Source organism: Lichenostomus cassidix, chromosome 14 (assembly GCF_008360975.1).
Source record: "Lichenostomus cassidix isolate B80296 chromosome 14, HeHo_3.0, whole genome shotgun sequence".
Lineage (NCBI taxonomy): Eukaryota > Metazoa > Chordata > Aves > Passeriformes > Meliphagidae > Lichenostomus > Lichenostomus cassidix.
The window spans coordinates 9,798,603-9,809,007 of NC_139495.1; the positions used below are offsets into that span (position 1 = coordinate 9,798,603).

Below are 10,405 nucleotides of genomic sequence, written 5' to 3' on the forward strand. Positions count from 1 at the left end.
ATTATAGTTGCTTAATCTTCCTGAGCATTTTACTATTAATTTGTTATGTCTTTTTAGGAAGGAGCAAAGTGTGAAGTTCCCTGAAGACTTTTCAGTTAACCTTCCTAATCTCCTGAAATTTGTTTTACATCACTCAAGTCTTTCTTCATCAGAGCCCTGTACCAAAGAATGCCTACATAAGGAGTCAGTTCTACAGCAGGGACACATCTCACACTTAGAGGAAGAAATTCAGAAGTTAAGATCAGAAATCAGTGCCCTTCATCAGGCCCATGACCAGCTTGAAGCACAGCTTTCTGAAGCCAGGAGAGAGGAGCAGAGACTACAGCAGCAAAAACACACACTGGAAAAGCAGCACAAGACTCTGCAGCTCCACAGTGAGCAGTTACAGGCCACATATGACCAGAAGAATCAAGAATTGTTAGAAATGGCTGAAAAGCTTCAAGAATTAGCTGATGCATCAGAAAACCTCCTTAAAGAGAATGCTTTACTGAGAATTCTGGTGGCAGCAAGGGGAGGAAAGCTACAGAGCAAAGATGAAATTAAAAAATCCCTTCAATCTGAGCAAACACTTTCTGAAGATAATGATATATCTCTTTCTACAGCTACTGCCACATTAGAGGAAAAAAGGATTGATGATATTGATACTGTAGAGACAGAGTACAGTAGTGGAAATAGGACAGAATAATTGCTTACACAAGTCAAATGATGCAGTATTAGGTAGGTATTTATGCAAATTTTATTGACATTCATTGTAAATAAAGACTTCTTCCCCCACGTGATCTAGAAAAAAAAAAATCAAATGGAATATTTTTGTATACTTGAACAACGTATTAGATACGCCCATCTAAAGAGAAGAGGAGAATGGAAAACACTTTCTGCACTTTACTATTGCACTAACTTGCAAACACCTATCCATTTAAATTAAAGATACTGGTTTTTAGGGGCAGCAGTATGAAGCACCTCTGACTTAGGACCAGTTACTTTTCACTGGCTTTCTCTTACAGCTCCTAGAAGAGAAATTAGACCTTTGATTTATATTTTTCCATAATTTCTGAAGTTGCCCTTTACACTGCATTCTCTTTGCTGAATTAAAATAGAGATACTTCATCTGTGTAATCAGTAAACTTGAATGGACAAAGTCATCTTGCTACAACTGTTCTGTTCTAGAACTTCAGCACTTTGTATCACTTTTGTATACTGGTATTCTGACTGTCCTGGACACAAGAGCCATGTGTGAACTGCTCTCTGCTGAAAACTAAAGGAAGTCTTACTGAATTAATCCTTTTTTCTTTGCTTTTAAGAGGTCTGGAATACAGCAATTTAAGTGTATAGGTCTGGCTATACATGCGTCTCTTGAGAGTAGTATCTTAAAAAAGCATGTGTCAGGGTAAGTGCATCTATCAGCTGTACCCTTTATGTTGTACTCTAGGGCAACAGCAGGAGCTTTTTGCTAAGTTTTTGCTACTGACAGCATTTATTTTACTTCAAATTACAGCTTTCAATTTAAAAAAGGCAAATGTAGCATTAACAATGCAATTCAGCCTCTTAGTGTAGAAGGAGGGGACAACTTTTGTCTAGGCCATTCTTGTCTTGCATATAATTAAAATTCTCAGGCAAGCTTGCTAGGCCTTAGTTATTCCATATGTACAGGTCCAAGAAGCAAGTCTAATGCTTCCTCTAGAGCTGAATTAAGGCTAGGCAATTAAGTGTTTAAAAATATCAGTATGCAAAGGAGGCCATGTATAAAGTAATAGAAAACAGGCCAGTGGCCTCTAAGCATGTGTGCCTATGCAAAGTGTTTTAGAATATGTAAGCTGCCAGTGGTTGCTCAGGGTTATTCCTTCCCCTTCAGTCTCCTATCCTTCCCCCAAACCTCTAAGATCCAGACCTTCCCATTTAAGACATTTTTACAGTTCCTATAGCTGAACGCCAGCACAGAGCAGGAAATGTATGTCATCTGGAAAGACTTGGCCATTGCTAGCTAAAAACTTCTACAAACTAACCAGCAATAACCCTTGCCCCCTGTTGACAGTAGAAAAGACTGAAACTTCTGTTGCAGTAGTTAGATCAAAAGTTATATACAAGATACTTTAATTGAATTCTAGAACTGACTGTCTGTAGACTAAAATGCCTTTTTATAACAGGCTGTTAACATACACCCTATCTGCTAAGTACACAAACTAGGGTTCTGGGAAGAATTCATACTAGTTGCACTTAAGCCAGTTTTGCTAAGGAACCACTTCTGCAGTTTCAGCACACAGACCTATGGAAGAGAAAAGCCTGCTCTACTGCTGTTTCAAACTCCTGGAAACCGTCTGGACTTTCCCTGAGGTTTCAGTATCCATCATTAGTTCCCAGGTTAGAATCCATCAAAATAGCATTTTCCTTGCAGTAGCTACATAGAGAACTCAGTTCTAGCAGCCAAAAGTTAACCAACATAGCTGCAACTAAAGGAACTTTGTTCCTTTCTTGTAGCTCCTGTTTCCTCCCTCAGCATATTACTGAAGGCTTATCCCATCTTTTCAAATGAAGTACTCCGCATTAGTCCAATAAATTGTTCAGAGGAGTTCTGACTTAATGGCTGCACACTCAATCTAGTAGCAGAAGCAAGCCTTAACTGCAGATTTGGTTTTGAATGTCTGGAATCCCATCCATGGTTGTGGCTCAGGAGTCCCCTTGTATATTATATACAGTTGCATCATATTCCCATATGCTACAGAACACAAAGCAAGACGTTTCTGGCAGCCTATTTACAGTTCACAGTTGTAAAGTAGTTCACATTACAGTAGTAGATCCATCAAAATAGGCTCAGCTAAACATTCAAGTAACAAAATCCAGTAGTAGTCTCTTCACACTAGTATATCCCTGTGCCCATTGCCAGCAATAGGCATTGCGCCAGGCGAGTCAGTTCCTGACACAGAGGAATTAGGATACACAGTCGATGCAAAGTGCAACTTCTCAGTGCATGCAGTTGCAAACAAAGCTTATTTTATTCTCATCAGGGTGTCTTCTGATGAGTAGTGTGCACATGACCAGGTTCTTCACAGTATTGAGATGCTTCTGCTGGTTACACACATCATGAGCATAGTCCATCTGCACATGTTGTCCCAAGTTAACTGTGTACTTCTGGGCCATTTGGAGTTAGCTTAGCTTTCCTCTCCACACAGGGTCCTTTAGCAGAGTACTGCACCAGCAGAAAGGGCTCTTTGGTTTCTCCTTCGCCCACAATGCTCTCCTCATCCTCAGACTGGCTGATTTTCTGCAGCCGCAGGTAGCACCAGCAGCCCAGGATCAGGGCTCCCAGAGCCGCGATAGCAATCAGGATAACAATGACAGTCACCACACCAGTGGTGGGGCTGTGATCCGTGATAGACATGGCCAGTAGCTCAGGTCGTACTCTTCTTTAAGGAGATCCTTCTGTCCTCACTGTCAGTCGATGCATCTTCAAACTCCTGAAGGGTTAAAAATACATAATGAAGTTGTGCAGTTTCACCACTCAGCAAGATTATATTCATGGCTGGTATCCTCCACAATAGTATGTGACCCTCTTGCACTCAGTGCTTTGTGGTGCTCAGTCACAGAATAACAGAACCATGCTTTGGCTCTTGACATGCTTGTTGAGATAGCACGTTGTCAGCCTACTAAGAGGTAACAATTTTTACTAGGAGATGTTAATTAAACAAGGCAGAAGGCTGTATGGAATTTATAGTTTAGTATAGGGAGATTTAAGATTATTTGATAGAAATGCTGTATCATGAGTGAGATCTCAAATCCGTGACAAGGTAGCAATTCAACTACCTTTAGTTTTCCTCAAGGAATCCTACAGAAAAAGTACATTTAAATGTCTGGCCCTTTTTAAAATTTAATTTACAAACATCCTTCTTATATACTAAGAATTTCTGGATTGGTAAACTAATTGTGAAGGTAATTACAATGCTAATGCACTACTCTTAAGTCTGTCCATAACACTGGTCTGCTTAGAAGGGCTGAGTACATGGTAATTAATTGTTTGTTCATTGAGCTGATAAATGCCTGTAAAACTTGAGTTATTTTTCATAAGAAGCAGATAGACCTATATTTAAGACTAACGAAGCACAATGGGAATATCATTATTTAAAGCTTCTGCTCCTCTTACTGGCTTTAAAACCATAAGAGAAAGGCAGCCTGTTAGGACTACCGCTGGAATTAGAAGAGAGGCAGCAGGCAGGAAATTGGAAGAGCTCCAAGACTTCCGTAGTTTGAGAAGGACAAAAAATATACAGGTACTATCATTTGCTACTTCCCCTTCCAAAGTCACAAGCCTATTTAAAAGGTCATGTGAGCCTTGTCTTCAGTTTCAAAGTTATTGTTTATAAAGCTGATAGCTTCACTTCCTTCCTTCAACTAGTCATTCATTCATTACCATTTCTTTCCTACTACCCTAGCTCTACAACAAAACACAAACTCAGTGAAGACTTCAGTAGAGACCAGAGGCACTCCTACACAGGAACATCTCTTACCTCTGTACCACTGTAAAGATCAGGCTAGGACTCAATACTGCCATTTCAGGTATGAAAAGTGCAGTCCTTAGAGTCTGTAAGTACACATCTGCCTTTCTCCTGACCTGTACCCACTGACTGGCAGTGGGGCAACAGGAGTAACTCTGCCTGCTAGTCTGTTGAGAGTCACATACGCCTTTCCAGGAAAGGCTCTTCCTCACCATCAAGGCTGCAGTCTCAGCTGCAAGTGCAGCATCTTCATACAAACCCCTTAGGAGGAGTCAGTCTTAACCCACCTTGAGCCAGGACTGCTGGGTTAGTGAGTGTTACCCACTGCACCAGAACATTGCATTTCAACACGAGTAAAGGCAATTACAGTGCAGAATCTTAACCAAGACAGCTCAAGCTGGAGACTAAGTTTGTTCCCTGATGTCTCATGGAATGACAGACCCATGTGTATAACCATTTCAGCAGGGATGCCTCTACAACAGAGAAGTTCAGCATGTATTAGAGTCCAGTGTCACGTAACTTGCAGACACTCTGGTTACATTTCAGCCCAGTAAACTACAGCAATCAATAGCTTGTGGTGTATCTGATAGAACCAGCCAAGTTCTGCAGACCCAATTTTGCCTGAGTAGTAAAACCATACCTGACCACACCACACACCCTCAGCAGGGCTGTGTGCCCACTGCAGCCAGAGAAGTGTATGATTTGTCATAATCACCTTGATTCTGCAATGCTTATTCAACACAGGGTGATCAGCTGAGGGTGATTAAGAGTGACTTTCATGTAGTTCATTTTCCTCAGGGCATGTCTGAACAGCAGCACTGTTTGATCCAGCTAAAACAGAATACCATCAGCATAAAAGATAGTTTACCTTGTTTCTCAGGCAGGCACTGCACATTTGCACATTATATTACTAAGAACTTCCAGAGAGGCCTGTGGGTTCTCTGTTGTTTTCTAGACACACAGCCCCAACCTGGCTACTTCCAGCAGCAACTGAAATGCAGATTAAGCAGTCTCCATACTCCCCTTCTTGATAGGGGAAATGCTGTGTTCTGTAGATCCTCTTAAACTGATCTAAAAGCCACAACTAGGTTTCTGACTCACTTTCCCCTTAAAGCCTACCTGAGCTAAAAAACCCCATGAGCATACCAGGAGCAGCAGTGCCTTCAGTTATCACTTTTACTGTAAGATACTAGAGGCTGTAAATTCCTGATCTTCAAAGGGATTGCCAACACCATCCATACATATTTGGTGGCACTTGTAGTGCTACGTCCCTTCCTACCATACTTGCTATCAAATCAAGTATCTAAGTATATTTACTCATTAGCAAGATTAGTCACGATTACAGGTGTGAACTGCAAATAGCCTATTTCAGTTCTTTCAGCAATCAAGTAGTGAAAATACCAGCTAAAAACCATATTTCCATAAGTAACTGCTGCTTTTGCTTTTTTTGCTAATACCAGCTTCTACTCAGAAATTCATTTGTGAAGTTTTATTATCCAATTCAGAAGCTGTAACTAAAGGACAAACAGAAAGGCAGTTCAAATTGCAGAAGGCTGCTAGGGAACAAATGCAGTGCAAGGCTGGAATTAGTTTCTAAACCAAGTTTTTCATTATTACAGGCATTATGCTGGTAAGTTCACTATTGTTAACGCCTGCAGGCATATTTCACTGCTACCATTGAAACCAAAGCTATAGGAAGAGGCTTCCATAGTAAATCTACTATAGGTCACCCAAATATACTGAAATCCTTATCAAGCAGTTATGTTCAAGGTTCAAGTACTAAGTCCTTAGGCTTTTTTGGGGGGAAGGAGGTGGGAGCTATTGTATTGTATTGTAGTATTCCATCTAAAGTAAGTTAAATGGGGCACAGTAAAGGAAATGAGAATAAAACGATCAGTGACCTTCAGCTTAAAAAAAATTAAAAAAAAAAAATCAGTAAAGGCTCATTAGTTAAAAAGCCTCCAACAAGAGCTTGTAATCAACATGCTTCTAATTGTGAAAAATGCTTTCTCCTGTATGTGCTGGTAAGATTCCTTTTGAGGAATGCTGCATACTCATCCTTGCCACTGGAAGACAAGAGGAGAACCCATTGGGAATACCAGTGCTGTGCATTTACCACTGGCACACAAGTGTGCCCAGCAACAGAAAGCAAGGTGTTTACAATACAGGAGTGCTCAAGCTTCACCACTTACAGATAAAAGAAGTGGCGTCACTGTTATTCTTCGTTAACTCTGGTTAATACCACCTCTTTCTGATAATGCCAAGTTACGCTGCACAAGCTGGGGCTTGGCCAGAGGCTATTTTAGAAGCAAGGAGCTGTTTAGTAGAAGCCTTCAAGGCAAATAATCTTTTCCCAACTCTTGTTACAGTTTTGATGAGGAATAGAAGAACAGGGAAGGCTTTTCTGTGGCTAATTAGCTGTGGACTGTATTCCAAGAACTTAGCATTCAAGCAACTGTTAGAAACTCTAGAATGAAAGTTGATACCTAATGGCATTGGCTGGAACAGCAGTTAGTTCCCACATGAGGTGTAGTGGTACCTTAGACTTAATCAAGGCTCACTTTTAGAGCTTTGCACCAAGCTAAACACACAGAAGTTAGTAGCTTACAGAAGACAAGACGGAGAGATGAGAGAGCAGCAGTCTAAGATGTTTTCCAGACGCTACGACAGTTTCAAGAGCAGACAGACTTTCTCAGCAGCACAGCAAGTGGAGGAGGTTTATGCTGTAACTGCCTGTCAGGCAAGTCAGCCAGTTTATGTAGACCTGGAAACATGCTTACAGTGTTAAGACCATGTTTGCTTCAGAGGCAATTGCATTGCTGGCAAAACATCTGTTAGACTCTAGATTTTTATCTGTCAGTGTCACGTCCACATGGAGCTCTAATGAAAATGATAAGCTCTAATGACATGATAAGAGTAACTTCGACATTCCATTACCAGAAGTAACATGTTGTATATATCTTGTGGCATAGCTTAATTCTTGATATATTAGGAAAATTGTTGAGATGCCAACATTAACTTTACTGATAAGAGTAAGTTTTTCTATTTAGATTCAAGGTAGCTCTCCAGATGGACAGTTTTGGGGATGTCTGGCTTTGTCTAACAGCAGCTACACAGCAGCTGATGTTCCTGATATGCAAAGAGTTTTTATACACAGGTCAAATCTTCAGACAGCAAGTACTCAAGAATCAGTCACGTACCTACACCAGCAGGTCTGGCTAGGAGTCCTCTACGCAGAGTTTCTGAGTCACCTTATTAGAAAGGCGAAGGTCACGCTGGTTTTGGATCTTGTCTAGCAAGTCTTCATCCTCACTCTTCCCCTGTGGAGGGAGATCACATTGGTCTCTAGCTGCTCTGCATCCTGAGTGCCTTTCACTCTTGGCTTTCTAATTACATAATCATGTTTAACTACTGGCTTCTGGCACAAGCTGTCAGGGAAAGATCCCTTACTGTTTCACCTACCTGCTAATCAAGGCAAGAGTCTCATAAGTGGTTTCAAGTTCTTTAGGTCTATTCAAAAGCAACATCTACTGACAGATGTAACGTCTACTACACCTGCATTTGTATCTGGAAAAGGAAGAGCACGAGACAGCACGGTACACTGCAGATACGCGGAGGAAGGAACAAGATTCAGTTTTAACAACTTGCGTTACCGTAAACTCCAGGACTGTCATCATAAAGGTCGGTTTGGACATACCCTACAGCATGTACTGAACTCCTCGCATTGGGTGAACAGGGACGAGCCTCTCCAGTCGAGAGGAGCTCGGCGCCCACCCCTAGCAGCCACCAAGGAGCCGTGAGGCATTGCCTTGTGACTGCAGCACGGCAGAGCGGCTGCAAACCGCCGGGAGACGGGGCCGGGCCCCGGGGCAGGCGGCGAAGCGGCACGGGCCGCCCTGGCCCGGGGGAACCCCGAGTCACCCACGGGGCTCAGCGAGGCCTGCGGGGCGCCCAGCAGCGCTCGGACCCCGGCAGGGCCGGGCGCGGACCCTCCCGCGGGCCGCCGCGCACACAAAGAGCAAGGGGCGGCCCCGGCCCAGGGGCGGGGGGCACTCAGGCGGCCTCCCCAACCCCAGCGCGGGTCCCTACCCGCCTCACCGACCCCCGCCCCGGCTCACAGCGCGGCGAGCCCACCCCTCGCCGCACGGTGCCCAGCCGAGCCCAGCCTCCCCCCGCATCGCTTCCCCACGATCACCGTCCTACACAACGCCCGCACACTCACCAACCCCGCTGCGGCCGCGGCAACTCCTTCCCCGCCCGCGCCGCCGCCTTATAGCGGGGGCCGGGCGGCGCCGCGCGGCGCCAATCGGGGCCCGGGCAGCAACAGCTGACGGGCGGAGCCCTCCCGGCCCTTCCCTCCCTGCCGTGACAGCCGCGATCGCTCCCGCCCCGCCCCGCGAGGGGTCAGAATGGATTCGTAGACCCGTGGAGTCAGAGAATCGTGGAGACATGGAATAGTGGCAACCTGAAGGTTGGAAAAGACCTTTAATAACGTCTAGTCCAACCGTCAACCCAGCACCACCACAATCACCCCTAAACCTCTAAACCGCATCACCCAGCGCCACATCCAGACTGTCCCTGGGACAGTGCTGCCACCCTACCCTGGTCAACCTATTCCAGTGCCTGACCACCCGAACAGCCCCCTGCTCATCTTAAAGCTATTTCCTCTGGTCCTCTCACTAGTGGTAGAAGCACGGTAGAAGAGATCGGCCCCCAGCCCACTAGAACTTCCTTTCAGGCAGTTGTAGAGAGTGATGAGGTCCACCCTTAGCCTCCTCTTCTCGGGACTAAAGAAACCCAGCTCCCTCAGCCGCTTTCCCTAGGCTGTGTTGTCCTGGTGCCGTTGGATCTGGGCGCTGGCGGCCCGCGGAAGGCGAGGCTGTGCTAAGGTCTCCCATGAAGGGTCGCGCTCCTTCCCGCCGCCAGGCCGTGAGGGCGCAGCCGCCCCCGCAGGCTCTGAGGGCGCCGAACGTCGCTGACCCAGCCCCAGCGCTCCCCTCGCCAGCTCCCTGGGGTAAAACCCCTCGGACGCGTCTGTGATCCCGCAAGAGGCGCCTTCTCGGCTCTCCGGGCAGCATCAGGGCAAGGAGGCCACGCTGTTGGGGCACTGATGGCCCCGCTGGGCCCGGCCAGCTCTCCTTCTGTGAGCCTCGAGCAGCCAGCGGGCCCGGCTGCCCTGAGGGCGTCTGCCTCGAACGGTCAGTAAGGTCCCATTCCCAGTATACCCATTGTATTTGATAATTCGTGCCGTGGTGGTGCAGTTAGGAAGTTGCCCAATACAGGGTTTTTTCACCCTTCCACTGAAGTTAGTTCTTATGGAGTAGAAATGAATATTGCAACTCCTCTGATGTGGTATAGTTACTGGTAACACAGATCCCAACTTGTCTGAGGTTCATCTAAAGTCTGGCAAAATGAGTTTTGAGGGAATAGACTGTGACAGAAGATCAAGTTTGGAAGTCACCATGACTTATATAAAAACCTGATTTACAACACAGTCTATCTCATTGTGGTTTAACTCCAGTCAGCAACCGAGCTCCCCATCAGCAGGATGGGGGAGAGAATTAGATAACTTTATTATTCACTTTTAAGTATCAACCTTGCTTTCAGGGCAGATCAAAGACATAGCCCCATACTAGCTACTGTGAAGAAAACTCCCTCTTCTAACCAAAACCAGTGCAACTGCAAAATTTTCTATGGAGTAAAAATAATTTTTCCTTCCATAAATGCAGTGTCCACCATAAGCATGTGACAAGATGCATGGTCTCGTTCCATTCTCATTCAGTGGAAAGCTAAATATGGCCCAGTACCCACATGGATGCCTCACCTCCTCTGCTTGCTGTCCAAACCATCCAGACATGAGGCATCTTTTGCCTGGAAGCTGTAAACCCCCTTCACACATCTTGGCATGTCAGGAGACT

General features: G+C 45.1%; 2 protein-coding genes across 11 annotated transcripts in view; one reads left to right on the top strand and one right to left on the bottom strand.

Moving 5' to 3' along the window:
• Positions 1-1,142, top strand: part of TXNDC11 (thioredoxin domain containing 11) — a 27,854-nt gene extending 26,712 nt beyond the window's left edge. For both annotated transcript variants that reach the window (XM_085074840.1, XM_085074839.1), the window contains one exon: positions 58-1,142. In XM_085074840.1, coding sequence (XP_084930966.1) covers positions 58-685 — 628 coding nt within the window. In that variant the 3' untranslated portion in view covers positions 686-1,142. The remainder of the gene's footprint in view (positions 1-57) is intronic.
• SNN (stannin) lies at positions 714-9,580 on the bottom strand. 9 transcript variants are annotated; one of them, XR_014855144.1, is made up of 5 exons: positions 8,714-9,580; positions 7,688-7,807; positions 5,203-5,318; positions 4,871-4,960; positions 3,366-3,452 (listed from the first exon to the last, which is right to left on the bottom strand). XR_014855144.1 is itself a non-coding variant. In XM_085074845.1 (4 exons), the coding sequence occupies exon 4, from the start codon at positions 3,374-3,376 to the stop codon at positions 3,113-3,115; it is 264 nt and encodes an 87-aa protein (XP_084930971.1). In that variant the 5' UTR covers positions 3,377-3,452; positions 5,203-5,318; positions 7,688-7,807; positions 7,950-8,189; the 3' UTR covers positions 714-3,112. The 9 variants fall into 9 exon arrangements, 3 of the variants coding, with proteins under 3 accessions (XP_084930971.1, XP_084930970.1, XP_084930972.1); XR_014855141.1 differs by lacking the exon at positions 8,714-9,580 and adding an exon at positions 7,950-8,192; XM_085074845.1 differs by lacking the exons at positions 4,871-4,960; positions 8,714-9,580 and adding an exon at positions 7,950-8,189 and having other exon boundaries at positions 714-3,452.
• Between the last annotated feature and the right edge of the window lie 825 nt (positions 9,581-10,405).

Coding starts and splice junctions, on each gene's coding strand:
- SNN (XM_085074845.1), bottom strand. CDS start 3,376: ATGTCTATCACGGATCACAGCCCCACCACTGGTGTGGTGACTGTCATT.